Genomic DNA, 27,087 nt, shown 5'->3' with positions numbered 1-27,087 from the left:
TTTCAATTCCTCTTGAATATCCTGCTGTAGAGCAAGCAATAACATCCAGCAATCTTCTGTGCCGCGAGTTCTGGTTTACAAACTGAAATAAATTTTTCTTCCTATTAGCCTCATGCAGAGGTTCAGAAAGTGGCGCTGAGTCCATGTATCAGCTGTAACTGTACAGCTGACAGTGTACAATGACTGTACAGTGACTCTTGGATCATTTAACCTATTATGAACACCTTCTGAAGCTCTAAGAAATGAAAGGATGAGAGTAATCAGCAGGATAAACAACTTCAGCTGATTAATTTTAGACTATGAAACTAATTGGATTTGTAGTAAATAGTGCACAGTGTGACAACAACTGTCTTTGCTACCTAAAGGGGCAGAACGAAGCAAACATTTTACCATCCTCCTTTTGCTGATTAGGGTATTGCTGTCTACTGTGCAGGTGCTTTGGTGGTTTTATACTAACAACGAAGACAGATACCCATAAAACGTTGCCAGTTTCAGACTAAACTACCTGGCTCTAATACTATGGATCCTAATGTACCAGCCCAAGATCTGCCCTCCTTGGCAACATACAACAGCATAAACTTGAATGGGCATAGGCACACCTCCTTGTTCCCAGAACAGCCTTACTAACTTACACTAATCTTCACTTCAGATGCTACTGTTGAAAAGGACGGACCTGCTCTTTTCTCTCTAGCTCCCCAAATCTATGCATTGGCACTCTTGTGCCAGTGACAGCTTCTCTGAGTCCTGCCAACCAATTACAAAAGACCTGATACAACTACAAGTTGTCAGCAGAATCAGTTCCCTGATTCACATAGGCACTAAAGTTAGCCACCCAGCTGAAAAAAAATAATTAAAAAATCACACGCTCACAGCATAAAACAAATTGGATGGGACTTTCTAGCAGCTGCAGGAGGACAAGTGAAGTCTGAACTAGCAAAAAGCCTACCTTCTCAAAATTAACATGTCATCACCTCCTGAATACATCTCAACGGACACTATTGAATTTTTGCTAGCTCAGTGCTTTGTGCCATATGGCCAGCATGCTCTCGTCTTGCTAGTGGGACTCCTGGATTTCTCTCCAATCCACTACCAGAATCTGTTACAGTTTCTCTGCACTCTAGATTTTCAACATAAGTTAGTACAGGAGAGAAAAGCAAGACTTTCACACAAATTCAAGTTAAACTGTACCTTATGTAGATACAAAGAAGGAAAGCACGAAACTATACGACTAAGTATAATGTAAATCACAATTCCTGCAGTCATACAAACTGAGAAATTGCCCATTCCCTGTACTACTCCCCTAGAGTGCCAGTATTTCAAAGCAGGTAGGTACATTCCTCTTCCACCTACCAACAGTTGCCTGTTAAATGGGAACAGATCAACAAAGGGAAAAGAGCTGCATTTCTACAAAAGATGTACTGGGGATGAAGCGCTACAGGAGAAGTCCCACAATTTCTAAACTGTTGAGATAAACAGCCTCCCAGACAGACTCCGCTAGACCCAGCTTCACAATGAACACGAATGGGATCACCACACCTCTTTAGATTGCTCTATATCCAAGTAATAGATTGGCAAATAATAGATGGATTTATTGTAATGACTTCGTTATTTTCATCTCAAGCTACAAAATTCCTTCACTGTATCTCATAATGCTTAGGTAATTCCTCTTTAGTATTCCCTCATTTTTATTGTAGTCAGTCTGCTTTGCAGTCTGCAATATGAACGTATTCAAAAGGAAAGTCAATTTTTCCTCCTGTCTACTGCTTCTTCACAGTTCTACCCCTGCATGTAAAAGCTTAAATTGTCTTCATTCTGATGAAACATACCCTTGCCCCTTTTTGTCAAAAGTAACCATATATTTTCTCTACATCTCTTGTATGGCATTGCTGAAAGGGCCGTTGAGATGAAAAATTACATGCAGAGTCATAAAGCATAACAACAGGTTACAGGATGAAAACAACATAATACAGACGGTTAGGTATATGGAATATCTTCATCACTGATAAATATTCTAGCACTGGATGTGCCATTGCATGAATTACTGTTCTCTACAGATGGGTCTTCCACTCGCTTTACATCACTCCAAGCTGAAATCCTTTTTCAGAACAGCAAAATAAATGAGAACTTAAATCCTTTCAAATCAGGTATTAAGTTTGTGCATGATCCCATGAATATACTAAGTAGAATCTTAATTATGATTAATCTTAATTATCTTTTCCTACAGATAATTGCTTTCAGGCTAGTTCTGTAAAACTTAAATTTTTTATTTTTATAAAAGAAAGGTGTTAATCAGACACACATAATATATGTAAATGCAGTTTACATTCAGGTAAAAAAGTCAACTGAACTGAAGCTATTTAACAACTGTGCAAGTTAGGGACAAGGCCATTGAAAGGAGAGGAAGAAAAAGGTTCTTTAAAAAAAGAAAAAAATCCAGAGATGAACAAAATATATGTACTATAGTTACCAGAAAGTATATTATACATTGCTTAACATCTATTTCCATTAGAGTGTGAAGGTTGTAAGTGGCTGGCATACCTACCAAACCACTGATGCAACAGAAAAGGATTGGTTCTGAGTACACAGTGCACAAAGACTTCAGACATGGTAAATAGGTTTATTCCTTTAAACATGTTTTCCTGTATTTTCTCCATATTTGTATGGGACTAATAATGACAGAAAACAAATCATTTAACAAACCACAAGCAGAGAGGAACCGAGCGGAACGCAGGCTTTGTTTAACTTTATAGAAGTTCCTCTCTACTCTCATTCACAAAGTTATTTTCCCATTATTCTTTTAACTCTCAGTTGTTCTTTGCTAAGTCTTTATGCATTGCCCATAAGCAGGTCACGAAAAACGTAAATCTAACACTCTTGCCTTCTTTAAAAGTAGACATCCTAGGGATATCCTTTAGGACAGTGTGGATGTAAACTTTGTCCTTGTTTATCTGCTCTCCCTTTTTATAACTCATTTTATGGCAGCCGAAGTTTGGTCTATGGACTTTGTAGAATGAAGATGGTGATTCTTCCAGAGGACATCTGTCTTATTGCAGGTGCTATAAAGCAATTAAAAAAAAATAAAAATTAACTCTGCCTCAGCAACGCCACCTTATTATCACTCTAGAAGGCAAGATGATGTTTGCTTTTTTCCATCCTCTGTACTACTGTCATTCAAACAGGTTTTAAAATCCGGCTAATGAAATCGTAGAGATACACAGAACTGTGATAACTAGGTAAGAGTTGGGGAGAAAAACGCATCTGAGCAGAAGTTACCACTGATAAACACTGCTCTGCAGCCGTGCTTCCCACAACGTATAGTTCATTTCTTTCTGCTACTGTCGGTGGAGAAGCCTGCTCTCATCTCCCTCACCAGCCCACTCTGCTGCTTGGTGGGGCTTAATGAACTGGACTGGTGTAGAATAGCTGCATACAGACACCTTCCTGTAGGCAGCGTTCTCAGTGAGGCTAAAAAAAAAAAAAAAAAAAAAAAAAAAAAGAGAGAAATCCACCAGGTCTCACTTGTTGTGCAAGTTCAAGCCACACAGGTTAGGCCAGATGTGAATTTTCTACAAGTAAACACTTTTTCTTCAGCTACACTCGTTACCTTAAGTACTAAGAATTCACACATGCTATCACTCCCATGCAAGCACAGTTTACCTTTTTCAGACTCCTGAAAAGACACTAAGTCTCCATAAACTGTGTAAACCCTTGAGCCAAACTACCTGGGCAGAATGCCGGCTGAAAAACAGGATGTCTTCTTCAAGTAACATTTAAAAGGAGCTCTCTTTGAACATTAGGAAGTTGCAATTAGATTCAAGATGTACGTGCAGTTATTGCCCGGTCCATTGCTTTTGTGCTAGAGCTCTCTCATCTTTGGGTGCCTGATGAAAACAACACTCCCTGCAGCTGCTTCTGCTGAAGCTTCTGGAGGTGGCTACCCCATCTCAGCATGCTCTCTGCAGCTGCCACATCTGCTCTATTAGTTTTCTTTTCTATTAAATCACAAACAGGGACATAAAAAGAGTTACTAGAAAACCCGACTGACTGAACCAGTTTTACTGTTTCTCCACAACTTGTAACCTTGGGTCACTACAGCCATGATACTCCTTCACTCTTCCTTCAGTTCATACTGTTTTTCTCTCTATCAACTGTTTGCTCAGCTGCTGTTCATGCTCAGGTCACAGTTCATGAAGCTGGACTTATGCCCATCACCTTCATCTCTGGATCTTGCTGTTGGGGGGAGCGTGAATGGCTGTTACTAAGTTGTTCTTTCTTCTGGCATGCTATGCTGAACGTTAGCATAAATGCTAGATCTTTAAACGAGTGCAATCAATAATATTGTATATCTTTTTTTTCTCTTTATATAATTACTGTACGAAGTTGGTGAAAGTAGTTTTCTTGTAATTCTTAAAATAATTTTAACAATTTTGTTGGGATGCTCTCCCAGGAAACACTTCAGAGATGCACGCATTAGACTTTTCCAGCTCAACTGCTATCAGAATGATTTTCTGACTCAGACTGAATCTGATCTCCCTTCATTTTCCAAAACTGTTTTCAGGCTCCACGGTTTTCAACTAATTTTTCCTCCGTTTCAAAACATTCATGCCAAAGTTTCAGCAGTAGCATGAATCCAAGTGCTTTGGTCCTCTCTACCTGAGAAAAATAACTTGAGACTTGTAAGTTTCCTAGTAGCCATTGCTCCAGGCAAAGGCTCTAAAAACAGTCATTTTAGTATCTTTGCAGATGCACAAAGTGCTCAAAAGTCTACCACTGAAAACATAGACCGAGTGCAGCAAAAACTCCAGTAGCAAAGTTTCAACGTCTGCAAGAGTAAGTACTCTACTAGCAGAAATCAGACGCAGGGCATAAGTCAGGGCCAAATGGGAGGCAGCAATGCTGCTCACACGCTCACAAGCTCTAACAATAGGTAGCTGACTTCCTTTATTGGAATGGCAAATTCCCTTTGCTCCTGGGCAAAGTGACTCACACGATACGCAGTTTTGAACAGGTTACATAAAGTGCTTGTAATACGCTAAGCAGAAGAGCCGCAAGATACGTGCTAATAAGAAACAAAGTCTAATTGTATACATGTGTGGCAGCCCTCAGATTACAAGTAGAGATTTTGGTATCTAGTAGCAGGTTTCCACAACAACTGCACTTTGTTTTCTGGTATGATTTTCTTCTACACCCGTACTGTGCTTTGACAAACCTGTTTGTGTTCAATTCTTGCCATCATCCTAGTATTAAGCATCAGGACGCTACTGAAATCTGTTTTGTCAGGATGAGGATTTATGGACTACTGGGTGATTGATGACATCGCAATGCAAAAGCTGCATGCATGTCAGCAGCTTCTCACAACAAAGTCCGCAAAATATCAGGAGGAAATGAAAAACAGTGGCAATTGCATGCTCCAGATTTCAGCAACAAGACTGTGATGAATATCCAAGAGAAGCTACAGTCTGGTGAATGCATTATGTTGCTAGGCTCTCTTGCTACTTTGCTTAGGATCTTCACGTATGAAATGGAGAAAATAATCACAGCCTCTCTTTTTTTTTTTTGTTTGGGTCTCTCTTCTCTTTCTGAAGAAAAACAAAAGAACCCAAACAAACAAAAAAACCCAACCCAAACCAACACAACTAAACAAAACACACCCCACCCTCAAAGAACTGGCCACAGTTTGCATAACTCAAGATTTCTCTAATCTCAAAGTTATTTGAATCCCCTACCTTAAAAGGTGCATTAAACATCTATCTTTGAAGCTTCTCTTTCATTAATAAAGTTCTTTGATCAGAGTGAGTGAAATTTTTTAGGTGATATTCACACTGTAAACTTAGCAACTTCTTGAAATTTACAGATACAGAGAAAACCCAGGAGGAGTTTCAGAGATGACTACAGCTGAACCGTCTTATAGACCCACCTTAAATAACACTATTTTAAAGAAAGGATATGCAAAGGACGGCTGTGGTTTTCAAAGAAACAAAAAAAAAACCACACAAAAAAACCCAGAAAGCTGTGTTCCATCATCTCTCAAGGACTTTGATTAAATAATATTAAGACAATTAAAAGCCAGAAGAGATCTGTGTCAGATTGCAGTGGCAGAGAAACTAAAAGCAAAACCAAAAATAAAATTACTGCTGAATGAAGCAGCATGATTCATAACAGAAACCACACCACTGTCTTGGTGTAGTTATGCATTTAAGAGTCTGAAAGGATGTTGCAGCAATGCTTGTGCAAGGCCTCTCACAAGGTTTTAGTAATTTAAGACATATTCTTGGAACTCCAAGGTGTCTATTTTCATGCAGTTGGCAAGTCAGATTTTCTTCTTCCAGGGAAGTGGGCCAAAACTTGACTAGTGTAGGAAACTGAAGAAATGCAGGTTTCATTAATTTAGATAAAGATACCTACCTCTATTTTAGCTTGAATGACTAAAATAATAATGAAAACATTGCAAGAATCTGAAATCCCAGAAATGCAACTAGTAAGCCTACAGACTACTTATTATTCATGAAAGCTTCTTCCTGGATGAAGTCAGAGATGCTCTCCTGGAAAAAGTTCGTTTTTACCCAGAGGTGAACTTAAAAAAAACGAAAGACCGTCCTTACTACAGATGTTTGTAGTACATGGATAGCTCTTACAACTCATCTACATAGATTCAGGACATGTTCGGAACATATTGCTACTGCACAGCAAAAATACCAGAGGTCAGAAATAAACTTTTCCATTTTAAAAAAAGATTCCTTTTTCCCCCAGGATGAGCAGGCAAGTAATCCCTTCGGGAACTCTCCAAAGGCCAAACTATGCTAAAGGATTACAGCAGGCCAAAATACACTGATGCATATGCACACAGAAAGGACAAGTACGTCTTGAGGATTGCCTGTTTTCACCAGTGAATAATTCAGATGCTTTTTCTTAGCATAAAGCTACAAACTAATTTATCACAGTAACTTATAACTAGTCCTCGGAGATGAGGTGCACTAGATGAGAACATCACCCGGAGCAGCGCACACCCTGACAGTATGAACAACACACGAAAGATGGAATTGCAGAATGAAGAGGGAACAACAGATGAGGGAGCAGATTAAGGAGTCTTTAGATCCTGCTTGTTACCCATCTGCTACAGCAACTGAGTCCCATGTCACTAGATGCAACTGCTGTATGCAAAAGCTGTATGTCTTTTGCACATTAGTCAGTCCAGTTCAGCTGCTACTCAAAGCAGTAAATACATTATCCACGTCAGAGTCTTCAGAAGTGAGGGAGAGTGAACCACACGGAAAAGAATGTGAAGGCTTTCTACGTATCCCAGCAGAAAACTGTTTTTCTTCAAACAGCCATTAGAAATCCCTGGAAGTGTTCAAGGCCAGGTTGGATGAGGCTTTGGGCAACCTGGTGTAGAGGAGGGCGTCCCTGCCCATGGCAGGGGAGTTGGAACTAGATGATCTTTGAGGTCCCTTCCAACTCTAACCATTCTATGATTCTATGAAATAATTTGTTCTCTGATGGAAACGAGTTTTAGTAAGCCATTATTCATCTCTGTATTGATGGGACAGATGCTATTGGCTAAGACAAACAGTTTCATTTACACTAGATTAAAAACACCTTTACCTCCAAGATAAAAATACTAATTTTTCACACTTGCATAAAACAGATTGATTTAAAAAAATCAAGTATTAGCAATTATTTTCTCTGTGGAAATGGCCCCTGTAAGTAGCTGTAAAAGCTTCCCCGGCTCCAAAACTGGCCTCTGGACAGGCTGGACCCCCCATCCCGTCAGGCCAAGGCCAGGACAATCAGTGCCTCTGGGAATGCCATATTTAACATGGGGACAAAGAAGTCCATCTAAGGCCGGACCTACACTGAGGGGAGAGGAGGCAGGGGCTGGTCCCACAGCCTCCAGGGCAGGTGGCTGCCTGCACTGGGCTGCTGCCACCAAGGTTCGTCAGGCCTGCAGCAGAGAGAGGACTGAGACCCGAGAGAAACAGCCACACAGACATGAGATCAGTGCAGATGGAGCATTCCATTCCCTGTCCCCCTGCACGCTGTGGGAGGAGGTAGAGCGGGAAAGAAGGGAGGGGTGGGGAGAAGGTGTTTTTTTGTTTATGTTATCCTCTCTGATGAACCATTAACAAATTAAATGGATTTGTCCCCCAGCTGAGTCTGTTTTGCCCAGGGCCATGGTTGGTGGGTGATCTCTCCCTGTTCTTATCTCAACCCTCCAACCTTCTGTTACATTTTTCTCCTCCCCAACTCATTGAGAGGGAGAAATGAGGGAGGACCTCTTGGTAGCTTAGTTGCCAGCTGGGCTAAACCACAACAAAAGGATATTTACACTTCCAGATCAAGCAACTAAAACATTGTTTAACAGATCTTGAGTAGTTAGTCTTATTTCTCATTGGATCCGGCACAGGGAAAACACCTCCAAAGCCAGAACACTTATTTAGTTTTCTCTTATGAGTCATTAGATTTTACACCACAAAGCAGATGTCTTTGCATGCTATTATGAAAGATGAATGGGTACAAGATATAATGCAAAACTGTTTAAAAACAAAGTCCATTTTGCTTTTTAGATCAGACTGAGGATTGCTCTCCCTCGTCTTGCACCCCCTGCAAGCAAAATGTAACCTTTCAGCAGGGCAGTATCAGTGCATCCCTTATCCCTAGAGATTTCATTTTATTTCGGGCGTTATAGACATTCCAGCACACATCTGAGTATCATAAACTTTCTGCCACAAAGTGACTGCAGGTCCTGAATGCAATTGCTGGGAGAGGATAAAGAGACACACTGACATTTTGCTCTGTGAGAAGATAAAGAGTCCAAGGAATATTTTAAAGTTAAGACCAAACCACACAGCTCATGACCGAGTCCTCATGTGGAACCTGTGGGCCTCGCAACAGGAGATGATGGCATGATGACATTAACTCTTCCTTCACTAATCTCTCTGCTTTGCAAGGGGTGGGGTTGAGATCGAAACTGTCATCAAATTTCAGGATGATTTTCTCCCAGAATTATCACTAGAAACCCCGTGAATTACCCAGGTGAAACTTGTCATTACAAAACTTTTATAATGTCTGTGTTTCTGAACTATGTGCGAGTTACTCCTGCTTGCAGCTATGCTATTGCTCCATTGAAACCCTCCACACCCACATCTCACGACAACTTCTTTGGCTACCAGACCTTCCCAGGGGAGCACATCACTGGTAAGAATATTCCAAGTCAAAGACACACACCAGTACCACAGGACCTATGCCACACAGTCCTTCATAAACTTACTCAGTCCCATCTTGCCAGCAGTTATACAGCTGTACATTAATCAGATTCATTATAGCTGTAATTGTTATACATAAGAGGACGAAGCAGAGCAAAGTAAAAACCAGAATTACCACAATTCAAGTCAAGGTACTGTCCTTTGCTTTTCTACACTGAACAGCACAAACCTCTTCACCTTTACTGTGTTTTCAGTTTGTTTGAAGTGAAGCCTCTGAGCAATGAGAATGGGTTAGCAAGCACAGTCTGACCTCAGAACTACGTAAGTATCTCACCTAAGCACCTCCCCTGCGACTGAGGGCAGTGGTCGATGTGAATGGGAACTGCCCAAGCAGCTGAAAAAGCACCAGCTGAGGAAACAAGCTCTTTTCCAGCCCAGATTTCTGGAGGAAGTGGCACAGGAAGTCACAGGACAGAACTGCAAGTATTCTCCAGTCAAACAAACCAAGTGCAACAACACGTGACTGGAGAACTGCAAATGCAATACCTGTATAAAAAAGTGAAGAGTGATGTGGGCAATAAAAGACAGGGGAGTCTTAAATGTAGATAAGACTTCAACAGAGCAAGACTGCCTTGCGAAAATTACCTAAAAATATGGAATTAAACAGGAAATGGCATGAAATGCCTCTGTGAAACACAGGTCCTGCCAGGCTCACCCTGAACCAACTTTCTAGACATATGAAGTTGATTCTGCCAAAAAAAAAAAAAAAAGAAAAGAAAAAGAAACAATGTTACATAGACTACCTGGAGAAGGTGAGAATTAACACAAAGTCCAAGGTTTGAAAACCATTTGGCTTAAGAGGAGAGATACATTGTTAAAAGTGAAAGCATCAGGTAAAGACATGCTACCAGCCCTGACAGGATAAATTGTAGAGTCAAAATTTATTAAACTTTGTTATTAACATCATCGTAAAAAGCAAGAGCATAATGACAATATTTGGTGATAACACATACCTATGGGGAATATGCAACACAGGATCTTGAACACAGAACAACTGAGGGTGTATGTACAAGAAAAGGAATTAAACTGGCCTAAGATACAAGTACAGACAACTGGTGGTTCACAGTAAAGGGCAGGACTTACAGGTGATAGTCACTGTGTGGTTGTGAATCCTAGGCTTTGTCAGAGGTGTACTTCCAGTAAACGCACAGAAGAATTTGTGCCATGGTGAAAAGTCTTCACAAGACTTCCTCTGGAATATTGTAAATTTATAGCTGAGCAGGAACACAGAAGGGCATGTAGGATGTCTGGGGGGAATGGAAACTCACTTGTGGTGGGCCTGCTAGGATTTGTCTTGTCTAGCTTAGCAACACAAATCTGCGAAAGGGCCCACCTCAGGCACTGAACTTTTCTTCCTGTCTTGTACTAAATGTCAAGAACAATTCCAACTTCATTACTTTAAAGTCATAAACTGGGAGGTTGAACATAATCTATATCTAAAAAGAAAAACAGCATTTTCTCAAACATTATTTCCTTTCATTTCTCAGGAAATTATCTGGAATGTTAAGGCCACTCAGATACTGACAGTGTAGCTGCCAACAAAAGGGGTGGGAAAAGAAATAGTAGCTTATTATTCTCCTTGACTTCAGTAGCAGTTTTTTGGAAACGAAAAACTCTAGCCCATGACATATACTGTAGGAGTATGTAGATTTCTATGCTAGATTACAGAAATTCAGAAAAAAAGTCACAACTTTTTTGAGATGATCTCTCAGGAAAATTGCTGGTAGCTAACAATTTGGTTGTGTAAATATGTACAGAAAATGTGCACTTACAGCTCCTTACCTCACTTATCAATAGCTCTAGGTTGACCTAAATAATGCTGGTCCCAGACAATCAGTTACAGAAAAACAAAACCAAAACCAGTATCAGCTACTGTTACATCATCGAAATAGCCCAATGCTGCTACCATTGAAACATGCTCCCATATTAAATATGTCCTCTCTTAAATAATGTTTTTTTTTTTTTTTTTTTTAAAGCAAACAAAAAATGTACTGTTTGGCAAAGTACTGAGGAGGTGGTAGGGTAGGTTTGTAGTCCAGACACATCACTTCAACATTCAAAACATTTGGGAACTTACTGTACTAAATTTCTGACAATGGTGTTTATGCCCAGAGGTGTATTTGTTGCTAAGAGCAAAGAATTTCCAACCATCTAGCAAGCCTGTTTGCTTTAAAGCTGTAGTGAACAAGCTTTCAAATAGTCAGCTACACAGTGGGTAGAAATGTCTTATGATTTCAACGAAGGAATAAAGTACTTTCAAAAAATCCATGGAACATGTTTTGTTTGTTCTTGTATTTAGTCAGTTCTGAAATACATTTCACTTACAGTAGGTTTGAATTACCAATATGAAGGAAAAAACATGCAATGAAAATTTTACAAGTCCTATTTACCTTTTTATATGTTTTCTCTTCATTTGGCTTTCCAGCAGTAACATCTCCATTTTCAGTAACAGACGACATCTAACAACAGAAGCTTAAGTTATAAACAAAGTAGTTGCTCTAGAACAGTAAGTGTTCAGAAAACATTATACAGCTTGTTATCCGTTTTTTGCTAAATTCAAACTTTTTAGAGAACAGCAAGTCACCAAGATTAGTGACACTTCATAAGCACTTTTCTCCACTAACATTACCTTAAGCTTTCCTCTTTTTTGGGTCACTTGATTAAAACAATGTCCAGATGGGCAGAAGGCAAATATTTTGTTTAAAATTACCTTTTTCTCTCCTTACAGAGGCAGTTCAAAATGCATTTTACATCCTATTTTCCTACCGCATCCAAAATTCACTCTTCATTTGAATTACTGAACTCACTGCTAATTTGCTCACGTTCTAGAATGACTGTCACGTGTTTCTCTCTTTGAATAACCAACATGCTTTTAAGCATACAAATTTATCATCTTTATTCCTTGCCCCATTTGTTCCTGATTAATTCTTGTTTTACTACCTTTGCGCACGTCTCTAAACCAGCTCAACTCTAAGCCCAGGAGTCCCAGACTTAGTCAGGTAGGTGATGTCAGCAGCAGCAACACAAAATCGTAGCTGTGTGCAGGCTCTGAACACATCCAGAAGCATCTACACCTACCAGTTTCACCATCTCTTCACCAAAAGGTAGTGAATTCTATTACTGTGATGGCAATCTAGTTTTCTGGATAATTAAGGAAGTATTAACTAACAAAGGACTGGCAGTAACATTAAAAGTTACAGGTCACGCTATCATTTTTCATCACCTTTTCTCTACGGTTACTTCATCTGCTTTCATGTATCAACAGTGGCAGATGTAGTTTAAGTCACCTTTTAATGAACTTTTATTAGTTTCTAAATTACTTGACCTGTAAATTCTTTAAGGAAGGGCAATGTCTATTAATTAGATGCTGTGTAGTGGAAAACAAAACCAGGATTTCCTAACCACACTGTAATATAAAATAAGGTTTGGTAATCTGACTAGATGCAACATTTATGGGAACTCAGTGAAATTTTATTTGCTGTGTTCTTTTTCTCTTTTATATTATGTCAACAACACAATCCTCTTTCAAAGCAAACACACATTTTCCTTTTGCTTCACAATTTGCTCAATTTATTTCTCAATAAAATCACACTCATGCAGTCTTTGAAATTCTGATTTTCTAAGACAGCATTTCTGCAAATCCCTCTTCAAAAATCAAATACGTAAGAGAGGAAAATTGTTCTCTCTTCCGAATCACTATGATGCAAGCGCCTTACATGTCTGCTGTATGAAATCAGTATTCAAAAGTATCCATTTGGGAAGGACTTTTCAGGCAGACTAAAAGGACAGCCTTGCCCCGGCATACGTGCAGCATATGACTTCTGATTCTACACGACCCTCTATTTCTCTTTCCCCACATCAGTACACAGCCCTGTAGGAAGACATTGCAGTGAAATCTTGCTCCTCAGCAGACTGCATGAGATGATCTTGAAAGGTAAAATGAGGGGCAAAACTATGAGGCTTGTGAGCCAGTTACTCCACGGCACATCTCAGATGTCCAAGACCTTCAGCTGCGTTAGCGTACCGTATCTCCTCAAAGGAGCAAGGAGATAGTTGACATTGCATCTTATCATGGCTGTAAAGCAAGACTAGATCAGGAATAAACCACTAAGTTAGAGGTCACTTGGGTCAGACACTCTCCATGTGGGTGTCAAATTGAATACAACAAAAAGCTACAAGGACGTGTTTCAAAATCATTCTAGGTTTTGCCAACGCTTTCACAACTGAAGTATACATACCCTTACGAACACCACCACAAGTCATCTGGAGCTAAGAGTGAAGATCAAGCCATTCATTGGTGTTGTTAATGTTTTCCAGAACCTATTAAAAGACAAATCTGTTATCACTATAGCGCCACAAGTTTACATCTCACAGAATAGCTTTAGATTTCCTTTTTGTACTACTCTTCAGATCAAGCAAGAATCCAGCTACGAGTAATGCTGTTCAAGAATCATCTCAAATAACTTAGTTACTAATGGGCCATTTAATATACTTAGAAACTAGCAGTATTAAGACAGGATAAAATCAGTGCAGTCTAATCTTGCTTTGCCCTAAGTATTTCACTACTGTGGCACCAGCAGCCCTATAAGAAAACATTTAGAGAGCGCTGTAGACACACATGCTGTGGAGTGTTGTGTAATTGCATGCTCTCTTCCATGAGGACTTTAAATATTAAACCTTACAATCTCCACTTACTTAAAATATGGGATAGCCTATATTTTAATTCCACCAAAGCCAAAAATACAAGCAATAGGAGTGATGGTTTGGAAGACTGCACATTGAATAGTCGTCGATAACAAATAAACCAATTTTGCTGTTTTCCATAATGGCAGTTACTATCAGCATAATGTCTGCAAGTAGTCTTGTTCAAGTGAGCTATTTCATATTTAAAATGGTTTGATGAAACATATGAGGAAAATATTACATAATCAGTTATTATTTGATACCTCTTTGGGATCAGCTCTCCCTCCCATCCTCCACATCTGTTTTAAGCTACATCAGTAAAGCTATTATTCAATTTAATTTCTCAGCCACACCAGAAGAAAAAAACGCCATTTGTCTTTAATCTGTAAAAATAGCATCTTGTACATAACTAAAAATGGATTTAAACAAAAATACCCCCAGGCCTCATTCACTGAATTTAGTTTTCTAGTAATCTGAAAACTACGCATCAGATTACTACATAACTTTTTCTTAAAAGGCTTCAAAACAGTATTTTCCTCTTCATCAGAGAAGCAGACTATTAATTGCACCTGAGACAAAAAAAAAAGGACAACAAATAGAAACCTGGATTTTCTGAGAACAAAACAATGTTTCCTCAGAAAACTCTCTTCTAACATCACACACCAGTATTTTCCTACTGCAGCTAGTCACATTCTTCACTGTAGCCTTATTCAAACAATGTCTCAATAACTTCTTTACTTGGATGTGTATTAGCATCATCCTACACAAACTCCTACTTAAAGGCAACAACTCAGTTTTGACAGCTTTTAAAACTGAGTGTAGTTTATCTAGCTTACCTATATTCACACATTTAATATTAATTAATACTGATCCATGCTTGTAAATCTATCAGGACATGAATACAGGTATCGGGAACTTTTATTAAAACAGCTTTTGTAGGAAAATAAATGTCATTTTAATCACTAGTAGGAGGAAGACTGTTTATTAAACTGATCCCTGGGTAAAACCACCAAAACCCCTCAAATTGTTCTCCACACACCCTCAAGGACTATCAGTATGGTATGCTCTACTAGTCCTAAAACTTCCTAAAATATGATCATACCTACTCAGTAAAAGCCAAACAAGAATGCAACATGGGAATTTTCTTTCAGTAAGATATTAGCTGAAGAAAACACCCATGCCTGACATGGAAGAAAAGCATGTTTGTTCCCAGCACAGACAGATAAATTATTTAAGAACACTTCACTCATGTGAAAATGCACTATGAAGAAGATAAATTTTACTATCTATGCCAGTTTATGTCATTCCTAGAGGCATTTAGAATACAATTATTTCAGTTTCTAATCTTTTGAGAAACAGACCACACACCTGTCACTGGGGTTATATTAAACATCTTTCAAGACCTTCGCTGTGACAACCAGTTGCTATTCCATGTTCATAATCTTTTGCAAAGCAAGAACTACTTCACGTATTTTCTCCCTGCTTTGCAGCTACTGAAATGGTACAAGGTGCCTTCTCACATGCTTTACATCATGCTTAGCAAGAGTTACTGTCTTAGTTCTCCCGAGGTTTAACAGTGCAAAGACAGGTCTTGGATTCACTTCCAGGCTAAGCTACAACTATTTATTAATTACAATAGCAGGAAACTACTGTAACTAAAGTGTTGGATCTCTGCATGTATCTGACAACCGGCAGGCTCACCACAAAGTAAGGCTGGGGGCAGGGGGGAAGGGACAGAGGAGGGAAACATTTAGTAAGGTGGGAAGGAGAAAAACTTGTAAACCAAAATACTCCACAGTGGAAGAAATCCACCAACACATACTCATTAGGGAAAAACTGCTCTAGAAGAACTTGTTCTCTTGCGATTCGCTCCCCTCCCCCAAGAGCCCCAAAACCATTCACAGTATTCTTGGAGCTGCGGGAGGGTAGGCACTAACAATGCCAACTCCCCTACGTCATTGAGATGATCGGGACTGGAGCTCACACCTTCTTAGGCACTGAACAAACTTCTCTCGCTGAAGATTACAAACGGATGTGTTTATAAAGTCTCCCTCCCATCTGGATTCTCTGCCATCTAATACGATACATACATCAGCACTGGTTTGCCCAATCAGGTATCATCTCATCTTGTTTATTTTTCCATGAAACTCGCTGGTACTCTGGACCGCTGTCAAATTTAGTTGACAAGTTTAGGTCAACCAAAACTGACAAGAGCTTTCCGCTTCCCTTTCCAGAAGAATTTCAACGGTAGGATTATTTATTAGATTATTTGCAGAAGGAAGAGGCTCAGGACACACAAAACAACCTCCAACACACATAAAATTGCGTACATACATCTTGTTTCCACAGGAAATCAAGTTTAAAATATCCACATACTTCTGGGTGTCCCTAGGAATAGAACTGAAGAAAGAATCTCAGAGCTTTTTCATGTTGCCCTATTTTCAGGACACTTAGAAGGCAGCTGAATTGTTAACATCAGGTGAAAAGCGTGACCTAAATTGTTAGAACTTTTAAATTTATTACAATTTAGCTTCTTTACAGAGCCTTAAAATAATGCTGACTGTATTTTTCATGATGTAACTGCCTTCATTCTGAGATGACCAAACAATGCACCAAGGAGTTTAAGAACCTGCAAGCATTGCTAGGCAGTGTGCCAATAAGCAGATGTAAACAAGTGAAAGGAAGCATAATTTGGTGTAGTGGACAGAGTAAGAAAAGAAAAGATGAAACATCCTACAGCTTCCTCAAAAGTGATCACAAGTTAACCTCCTCTCCAAAAACCTTGTATCTTTTAATGTCAGTGAATGCTCTTTGTACACGAGTGTCTGGACAGTTACATAGACCTCAAATAAAAACAGAGGTAAGGTATATGTATTTTATTATAACTGAGTGGCCACATACATTTCAGGCATTTATTTTTCTTTTCTCTTTTCCTAGTTTTTTTTTTCAGTAACATCCCAGACACTGGTCTGGGGAATGGACTCCCTCCTTTATAGCAGAAGTCATGTAGCCATCTAAGATCAAACATACCTGTATGGCCCCATATCTGAAATATCCAAGCAGTAAAAGTTAGTATTTATTTTTAAACCAATATATCCTGAGAATGAAGCCAATGTTTACATATTGCAATGCAATGGACAATCATTAGAAATTCTGAAAAAGATTCAAATCTGAAAAACTCCTTTTTCTTCCAGGAGTTTTCAGATTCTGCTTAAATAATAATATCTATCTTTTCTGCTTATCTGGCAGAAAAATTAAATTGTACGAATTGTAAAGGAGAGGAGGAAAAGAGTGAAGCCAAAAAAATCGTTAGGTCTGTTACCTTGGCAAGTTCCCCCCAGCTCCAACTGTTTATGGTTTCACCCTGTGGGTGAAATTTGTGATAGTACTGTAACAGTTGTTGCATTAGTGAAAACTGGAAGATGCTGGTCTTGCTAATTAATGTTAGGATGAAAAATTTCAGAGTGAACAGCTGCACCAAGCTAAAAAAAGCAGATCAGAAATTGTATAGACTGTTAAGCCCAGTGAAAACAAACAAAATTATTCCTAAGATAACCCTGTTCATGCTGTCCAGTTTCAAGCCCCAACTAGCCTATAAATCCAATTACTTTTTTTATTTTGCCTCAAAAATAAGAGGGACACAGAGATCACAAGCAGTGCACACAGTGATGAAATTAACTTGTAAAACAGAAAAAAAAAATCTCCTCCTTCTCAAGGTCTTCAGAATAGCATCAGGATAGCACAAAGGCTACAGAGAAAGTAGCAAGCACAAAGCATCACAAAGCTGCCATTCAGACTATTCACCTAGTCTAAATCATCTCAGCTGTTCATACCACCTTTATTTACCTAGCTTAACCCACATTAGTTTCAGTGGCCTGCCAGATCTTTCAGGCTCTCAGTACAAGTACAATGTTAAGGTTCCAATACTGTTTGATTTCTACAGTGACTCTCCATTTCCAGGAATACAGCCTAGTATTTGAATTTTTTTTTTTTTAAGTTGAAATAAGAGGGCCAACTTTTTTCCCATTTGCAGGCTGAATTTGAGATGTAATTTACCAGTGTTATGTATTTTATAAACTATGTATGTTTATATTATAATGCTTTGATTTACTGCAAGAAGTGTCAGTTCCTCTACCCTCCTCCTTTAGCTTTCAGAATAGGAAAACAAATAAAAAGGTAGAACTGCAGCATTTATCACCTCCATCGAAGTTTAAAAATGCTCAGAATACAGCCTGATTACCTGGGGGATTTCACAACTTGAGAGTCCTGCCCTCTTCCATTCAAGGTGCAACTCCTAGTGCATCAACCTGTTCTCAGAGGCAAAGCAGACTATTCTACAGCTGTAACATCCAGAGCCACAGAAACAGACACAACAATAGCACAAGCTATAGCTACATATTTTATTTTCTGTAACAAATCACATGCTTTGTTTGGAAAATAATCTGTTGTGAATTTTCAGACAGAAACTTGCTTACAACAATGGAAATAAAACTGCAACTTTATTAAAGGAATCAAAGTTTAGAAGCCCTTGGAAACACAGTACACTGTGCACCTCCAACAAAACACAGCCCTTTTCATTTGTAACTTCTGTATTTTTAAAATTCTGCATCTCATAAATAACTTGAAAGCCCTCTAGGAAGAGGTGGGTTGGTTTTTCTCCCCTCCATGAATCTCCAAATTCAGAGCTTCATTCTGAGAGTCTCAAATCTATCTTATTCCCCTACTGTGTATTAGCCTATTTAACCTCTACTGTCAACTGCTGTGTCTTCTGCTCTTCCCAGAAGCACTGAAGGATCTCTTACGTTTTTCTAAACACCAACTGCAAAAGCAGAGCAAACTTTCTACTGCATAGTAGATGGTGTTCATGTATTAAGAACTACAGGACTTTTCCACACCACTGATCCCAGACCAGCAATCAGAAAGAACAAACATTTAATCTCTGACATAACTGACGTCACATTGTGTATTTTGCAGAAACTGCTAACAGGCCCTCCTTTTACAAAGTGAAATGGCTTCATTAATCTCTCATTACTTTGTAACAGACTGAAAGCATACAAATTAGAAAGGCATATTTGTACATAGCCAAAGACTTCCCAATTCCTACTTATGATTTCATAATTGAGATTTCATGTGCCAACAACAGTAGCTTTTAGAAGACTAGCAATCTCTCTATAAAGCCAAACGGAGGTACAAATGAACAAAAATCGTTAAGGTGGAGTTCTCTTTCAAACAAATGAAAGAAGAAAACATCTGCACGCTATATACAATTGCATGCATTAGAAATAAAATGAAAGTTAGAGTAGCAGGACAGTGGAGGGCACAAGTAGAAGACCTTGCAGAGTCCAGGATCAGAGCTCTGCTCCATTACTTTGGCGACTTTGATATGGCAATGGTCCTCTTAATGTTACTAACACTCACCAGACATTGCACTTTGAGATACCACCACCATATAATGCATGCTGTCCAATAAAATACTGCAGCACATTGGGACAAATGTGCTTTTGCTTTCTTAATTCAGCAATCAGAGGGAAAATTCTTCTACATTTGCTTTTCACAGTACATGCAAAATTGAAGCCCAGCCACACGACTCACACAATCGTAAAGTGCGATCCAAGGGGAATGACGTCTCATACTAAAGGAAAAGGAGGTCAGTGGAAGTGTTACTTATTTGCTAAAGGAATGACACAAACAGAGATGCAAACAATCCAACCTTGCAGGGCAGGGAATACATACAAAAGAGGAATTTGGCAAACCAACAACTATAGTTATCTGAAACTCCTGAAAGAATCATATAAAAAATGGAAAGTAGGTCAAATGGATAAGGTTAAGTATAAAAAGTACACAGTGAACACACAAGATGAAAAGCAGAAAAGCATAGAACAAATTACTGACGAGAAACGTGTATGAAACAAGAACACAACAGTTCGAATGCTCTGTTTTGAGACCTTTATCTTTTCTCTTCTCATTCACCTTTTTCCAACTCAACAAAAGGTCAGCCACACTATATTTTTCTTCTCCAACTCTAAATTGCTATGCAAACATAACTTTACAACACATAAAGACGAAAGATAATAGAAATTCTTTGCTTAGAAGAACATTACAAAAAAGACTGTCGAGTGGACGACACACAATAATTCACGTGCACTAAATCAGATGGAATAATTTGTTCATCAGTTCTCCACAGGCAACTTGTAAGTGAAACGCCACTGGGATTATTCAGCCCATTAGCATATTAGCATATAATCAGTCACAACAAAGTCTGCAGAAGGATATGCTGTGAAAACACGGAGCTCAATGCTGGAGTGTACTATCATGATCTTCAAGACCTCTTAACCCGGGACCTGCAAGTGTAACTTTTCTATGTACAGCTTTTACTGAATGCTAGCTACGTTAAGCTTTCCAGCAGTCGGGTTATCTAAGAAATTCAAGTCTTTAAAATCCTGGTTTTGTCTCCAGTTGAGGGCACTTCCATACAGCTACAGAAAGATGGTAGAAAGGGGGAACAGACTACCTTGGAGGATGAGATAGGTAATATTGGAGATTTTTTTGACAGATGAGACAACCGGTTTTGATGTAGTTGGTAGTGTCTTGAAGGAAGGGAAAAGTCTGGATACTCTGTCATGATTCCTCCTAGTTTCCATAGTATCACCACGTACCACTCAGTCTGTATTATCTGCAACAATTTCAGTTGAATCAAGCTGGTGCTGCTATGGTCCTGCCTTCCAAGCATACACTCATTAGCATCCTTACCGTGGCGCCAGCGCTCCTCAAGCCCCACGAGAACTCACCTAGACAATTAAATTAACAAAAAAGTAACCTACCGAAGAATAATATTCACAATGGAACTCCATACAATAGCAAGCACAGCTTTTACACGGACTCCTCTGAGATCATGAAGAAACTTGGAAGGACATGAGGAAGGTGACACAACATGTCAGACCTTCGGCCAATGCTGAACTAGAGATCAATTGTCTCGGTTGTCTCAGTCACTCACATACTTTTGCAAAACCTCAGAGTTACAAGTCCACCTGTAACAAAACCAGGAAGCAGGACTGAGAGACGGATGGAAAGAAGCAATAGCAGCAGTGCCCAATGGACTGGGCAACAGCACCAGAATTAAGCTCAAAATTAGCTTGGGAGAAAGATCTGCGGTAAAACACAGCTAGGGTTAGGTACCCAAATGTATTTTTAAGCAGCAACTTGTTTTGCAGGTGCTTAGCTTGTATGAAAAATAAGGTCACTCAAGAATGGATACAGAAGACCAATGGAAAGTGACAAATTTGAAAGTTTTGTCTAAATTCAGATAGGAGACACTTTAAGTTACCGTACTGTAAAACAAAATCTGTTATGACTATTTAAAAAAACTATTTTCCTTCAGGAACGTTAAAACTGCAATTAGTAGCACTTTTCCTTGGACCTATACAACTTAATTTTAGTTAAAATTTAACAGAAGCTCACTTTATTCTTGAAAATTATTTTAAAACCCCTCTTGTACCATTCTCATCACAGAACAATTCCTACATCATCAAAATTCCTTTGATTAGATTAAGGGCTCTCAGTTTCCTATAGAGCAAAAGTTCTTCAGAGACCTTACTTAAACCACTTGCAAAGCCTTAGAAAGGAAGGCCATTATCCCAATTTACGAAATGCCCTATAAAGCACAAAAGCTGGAGTCTTCTTCGTTTTAATGAGCTTTCTAATGTGCTTCTTTTTAAACCACAGAGAAAGCTTCAAGGGAGAAAAAAATAATTACAGAAGCTGCATCAGACAAGAGTAGTTTAAAAAACAAGAGTGATAAAATAAAACCAAATTCTGAAAACAATTCATGAAAGAACTGCTCAGCATGTAAGGAAATAGCTGCTATTTGCCATAGCTGCTGTCTAGTTGTCATCAATCTAAGATAGTCACCAGAGCAGAACTGCACCACTAAGTGCACCAAAAGAACTGTTAGCATTTTTAAAAAGCTATGCCATTCTCTGACCATGCGGCTGCTTAAATGTAAAGGTTACTACTGCCCTTACAAGGAAACATATACTTTTGTTCCCCAAGTCAGTCTTTGATGGGCAGGTCAGAACGAGCCATCGACTACGTTTTTTTCCTGACAGTGTGCTGAATTTGGCACTCATCTGGAATTACGAATATACTTGTAGTGTGCTTTAAGAAACAAAACCACATCAGTGTACATACTTATCCCACTGACATTACAGAACATGAGCTATATCTTGAGAAGAAATATGTACAGCTGTTTTAAGGTATGGAAACCTAGCCACACAATTTTTAAATGGTGACACAAATATTTTCAAACGAACATTTTAAAAGTAGTTATTTACAGCCAAATCATCCAGGTGAATTGTTTTCCAACATTTCCACTTGCCAAAACAAATTGAAAAAATCTGTCCCTGAACACTTTTGGCAGCAAGAAAATAAAATGAAGTCATTACTGAATATGTTTGCCAGTTCCAAAACACCGCATTATTTTTTTAGATGTGGTATATACCGTACATTAATTGCACCAATATGAACATTCCTGTATAAAAAAAAAAAAATGCAAGTTCATAAGCAATATATAAGCACCACCAGTCTTCCCTCCCAGGAAGTTCTCTGCAAATGGCTAGCTGTTTTGTTGTTTTGTTTTGTTTTTTTTAAATAACCTAGCTGGAAATACGGGAAAATTCAAAATTTTAAGTTATCACTATAAGCAAGGATACATCTGCACTTAAATTACCTTTTCTATTAGAAAAAGATGTCAAACACAATGAGAATGGGACTTGAAACATCAAGGAGACTGTACTCCACCAGCAACAAGTGCAAGCAGTGGGCGAGCACTTTGTAGCAGAACCATGCACAGCCTGACACTAAAGAATTTTAAAGAGAATAGACCAGAACCTGTCAGCTTTTCCAAGGAAAATGAGTGCAAGTTTTCCTACAAATGAAAGAGGTCTCTGACTTCTTGAAAGGCCTGAATAAGAATCTCCTTCCTTCACACAGAAGCCCTCTGAAACACTATCTACACCTCTCAATGCATCATTATAACTGGGTTAGAAGCATCATTATGACTAGTTAGAGAAGGCATACAGTATTATTTGTAAGTCAGTATAGTTTGACCCACACCATAGTTTTCAAAAGGTAAAAATACAGCTTTCAGCATTTAGAAAGGAAAAAAAACCCATTAATCACACTTTTTGCCTAATACATACTGGTTTATGAATCATTAACTAGAAAGAACAAAATTCCAACAAGATAAAATATAGTCACTGGCTAGGAATATTATTTAGTTTCCATAAACTAAAATGAAAAAAAAAATCAATTAAATCAGTAAGTTCTCACAGGAACAGCGTGTCCTTAAGATTTAAAGTATACAATGTGATACTCCACTTTCTGATATGCCTTACGTGGCATTAAGCAGCTGGAATAGTCACTCATTAAATAGTCTTATTAAATAAATGAAATACTTTTTTCAGCCTATGATTTTACCAGTTACTGGGTTGTTATTTTTTTTAGTCCAAGGTGACATAAATCAGTGTACTGAACAGCACATATGTTTAAATGTATTTATAGAAAATTGTCTTTATATAGTTGCTGTTAGCAGTGTGCACTTTCTACCCCCTGAACCTCTCAGTTTTGCATCTTGTTCCTATGCATAAGCAACCTGACAATTAGCCAGGTAAGAGAAAAGGGATACTTATTAATATTTTGTACTAGCTATCTATGCTTTTACTTTATAGAAAAGAAAGAGACTGGTCTTCAGTTTTGCTTGCAATATGACACTGTTATAAGAGCACTGAACTGCAGCCCTGCACTAGTTACTAAGGACCACCAAATAAAGGGCAAGAAAATAACTGAGACAAGCGAGAGCCAGACAGACTACCCTGTGTGCTTACCCCTCCTCATCATTCTAGCAGCAAGGACGGCCCCAGGACAGAGACGGCCCCAGGACAGAGACGGCCCCTTCATTGCAGGGCAGGTGCAGCAGAAGTTCACAAAACCAGTGATGGTGTGAACAGTTTTCTTGCAAAGCACTGTATTATCCAAAAGCTAGCAAGTGAAGGCCATTAGTTTAATAAGCCAGAAAAAATGGACACTATATTTCCCTTCAAAGCCAATGGCTTTCAGCCGAAAGCACTGATTTGCAGAGACAGACCTAAGCTTGCATTTTCACTTAAGAGGATGATAGAGTTGCAGGGGTGATGTTAAGGAGTCTATGACAGACAAAGACACATTCTTAACCCAGCAGCTGATGGCAAACCACTCTCCCCTCACAGAGGTAAATCAGAAGCCCTGCAATGCTTTTTGGTAGATGCTTCACTTGGGAGTTTCTCCAAATCATGGAACTAACAATGAGGTTTCTAATTAAATAAGCATCAATGGGCCCAGCAGGTCCCAAACTCAGCCAGTGTGGTCTCTGCAGAGGTCAGGAAGGATCTCCATCCATACCACCGAGTTTAAGGCAGCACAGCTCTGCATAATAAATACTGCTTCCAAGAGCTGGCACATATCAAGGTAGGCAGATGGAAGAGGGGTATTTCACACCTGCATGACATGCATCTCTGTGAGGGTGTACACTCTTCTTTGCTCAGAGAGCAGCCAAGGCTATTGAAACTCTATCTCTGGGCTAGCCTTCAGGATGCTCCTCTCCTTTGTTCTGTTTATGTCCTCACAGGAGGAAGAAAACTAGAACTAGCTGAAAAGCATACTTCTTTCACTTTGAAGACTTTCGCGCACAGAACAGACAGAAAGGTGGCAAGTGAATACAGTGTGCAATTTGGGACGGGGAACAAACAAAAAAAGAGAAAAACAGGCAAGAAGGGGAGGGAGAGACTCAGTAAGAAATTGTGCACAGTTGAACTGGGAGGAGAGCAATGGGAAGCAATAGTGGATGAAGAGCAAGGGAGCCAAGGAAGAAGGGAAATACATGTTAGCAGGAAATGCATGGATAGGAAAGGCTTTCTCCTTTGGTTTATTAAAAATAGGCATTCAGTGCATTAACATTTAATAGTCAAAAGGATACTCAGGGGAGAGGAAAAAAAATACTAAAAAAAAGTCAGTAAACAGCTGATAGTACAAAGTCATGTTTCAGGGAAGACAGCAAAGAAAACAAACTTGATTTTTATCCCCAGGACAATACAGGTATTTCTGTCCCAACACACAGAAAGGTCAGCTCACTGTGAAGCACAGATACATACATTTATCTCACAGAAAGGGCTTGAGATATTCAGTCCTGCCCCATTTGCCTGTTGCCAGGCAACTGTTATCTATACAAAATAGCATCGATCCCTGGTCAAGACCAAGGAGACAGATGAAAACAAACCAACCAGCCAAACCCAAAGTGCACCAGAGCTTAGCTGCAGAGGCAACCACTGTAACTTGCTCCTGCACTACAGAAAAGACCTACCTTGAAGAGACATTATCTGCAGAAGACCATTGGAGGGTGCTTGTGCAAACAAACCAGAAATGGCTCATGCAGAAGCCTGTTACAGGTCAGCAGACCCCAGCAGGTTGCTACAGTAAATCACATTTACTCGTATCAAGCTACCGTGGAAAGAAAGGATTGTCCTGCCTTAGCTTCATCACTTTCAGATATTTACCACAAACTATTACTCGGTGGACCACGAAGTACAATCAGAAATTCACCCTTCACATTCAGTGAAAAATCATATACATACAAACACACACATATACACATCTTTTTTTCATATTTTCCTCTACTACTTGGTACCAACCTGCAGCTGTTTGAGATGAGATTTTTACTACCCTTAACTGTGTACATCAGTGCAAAACATTGTGATCCCAAATGCTCGGATAGGATTTTTAGTTACACTGCATGATAGGCACAGTGATGTTACGAAAAATAGTTGCAGTTTTAGACAGCCAAAACAGTGGAAAAAAAAAATCAGAGTCCTACACACCTCTCAGAGTCTGGAGTCTGTATTAACTCTTCACACCTCTACTAACTATCAAGTATCCTAATGTTCTTTCAGTCATCAGTTGAGCATCCCTGGCTTGAAGACAACCACTTTATATCCTTTTCTGCCGTCATTTCTTTAATCAAGAATCATAGAATCATAGAATCATAGAATGGTTAGGGCTGGAAGGGACCTTCAAAGGTCATCTAGTCCAACCCCCCTGCAAGGAACAGGGATATCTCCAACTAGATCAGGTTGCTCAGGACCTTGTCCAACCTGGCCTTGAACGTCTCCAGGGATGGAGCATCCACCACCTCTCTGGGCAACCTGTTCCAGTGTTCTACCACTCTCATGGTAAAAAATTTTTTCCTAATATCCAACCTGAACCTACCTCTCTCTATTTTAAAACCATTACCCCTTGTCCTATCGTAACTGGCCCTCCTGAACAGCCTCTCCCCATCTTTCCTGTAGGCCCCCTTCAGGTACTGGAAGACCGCTATAAGGTCACCCCGGAGCCTCCTCTTCTCCAGGCTGAACAGCCCCAACTCTTTCAGCCTGTAAGAAAAAAAACTCACCCCAAACTAATCACTATATAGATGTATCTTATAGCCACTGCATAGTTTGATGCATCTCTGTGAGGAATACATCAATTACAGCAATATTGGTGGATGGATCAATCAAAACTATTACCCAGACGCATAATTTTGGCTAAAACAAAAGCCACCATACAAAGAATTCTGGTACCAGGAAATCAGAGCAAAAGCAGATGACGGTCCAGTTCTGTAGCTTAAAAAGCAGATGAAAACTTTACAAAAGCAAACAAATATATTGAAGAATTCAGCAAGACATTAAACATCACTTCTATTTTTTGTAGTACATGCTGTCAATATTGGGAAACATCCTCCTCCACGTTTATTTCAAATATATTGATTTTTAGCAGGAGATGCTAGTAAAGCATATTTTGCAACCTTGCCAAGCAGCTATGGTTGCATTACTATCCACATTTCTCATGACCCTCCAAATGGTGTTTCACCATGCAAAACAGACTTCAAAGTCTAGGCGTGCAACGTTCTGTAGCAGAAAGTAACACTTGCATGCAGAAAAGAGTTTTTGCTTGCATATTGTCTGAGATAATGGTTACAAAAAGAACCTTTGAGCTAAGGGAAGCAAAGGAATAAGAGGTGAACCTGTACTTATTTTGCAAAAGCTGTGTGTTACACTTTTCTGGCAAACTGAAC

General features: G+C 39.2%; 1 protein-coding gene across 1 annotated transcript in view; it reads right to left on the bottom strand.

Moving 5' to 3' along the window:
• The window catches only part of PIP5K1B (phosphatidylinositol-4-phosphate 5-kinase type 1 beta), a 115,519-nt gene that overhangs the window by 69,333 nt on the left and 19,099 nt on the right, over positions 1-27,087 (bottom strand). Inside the window, exons 3-4 of the mRNA XM_086629004.1 lie at positions 13,502-13,583; positions 11,654-11,722 (exon numbers count right to left, since the gene is read on the bottom strand). Coding sequence (XP_086485130.1) covers positions 11,654-11,722 — 69 coding nt within the window. The 5' untranslated portion in view covers positions 13,502-13,583. The remainder of the gene's footprint in view (positions 1-11,653; positions 11,723-13,501; positions 13,584-27,087) is intronic.

This window comes from Tauraco erythrolophus, chromosome Z (assembly GCF_009769465.1).
Source record: "Tauraco erythrolophus isolate bTauEry1 chromosome Z, bTauEry1.pri, whole genome shotgun sequence".
Taxonomy (NCBI): domain Eukaryota; kingdom Metazoa; phylum Chordata; class Aves; order Musophagiformes; family Musophagidae; genus Tauraco; species Tauraco erythrolophus.
Note: the sequence above shows the minus strand (reverse complement) of the source record. Positions and strands in the feature narration are given on the sequence as shown.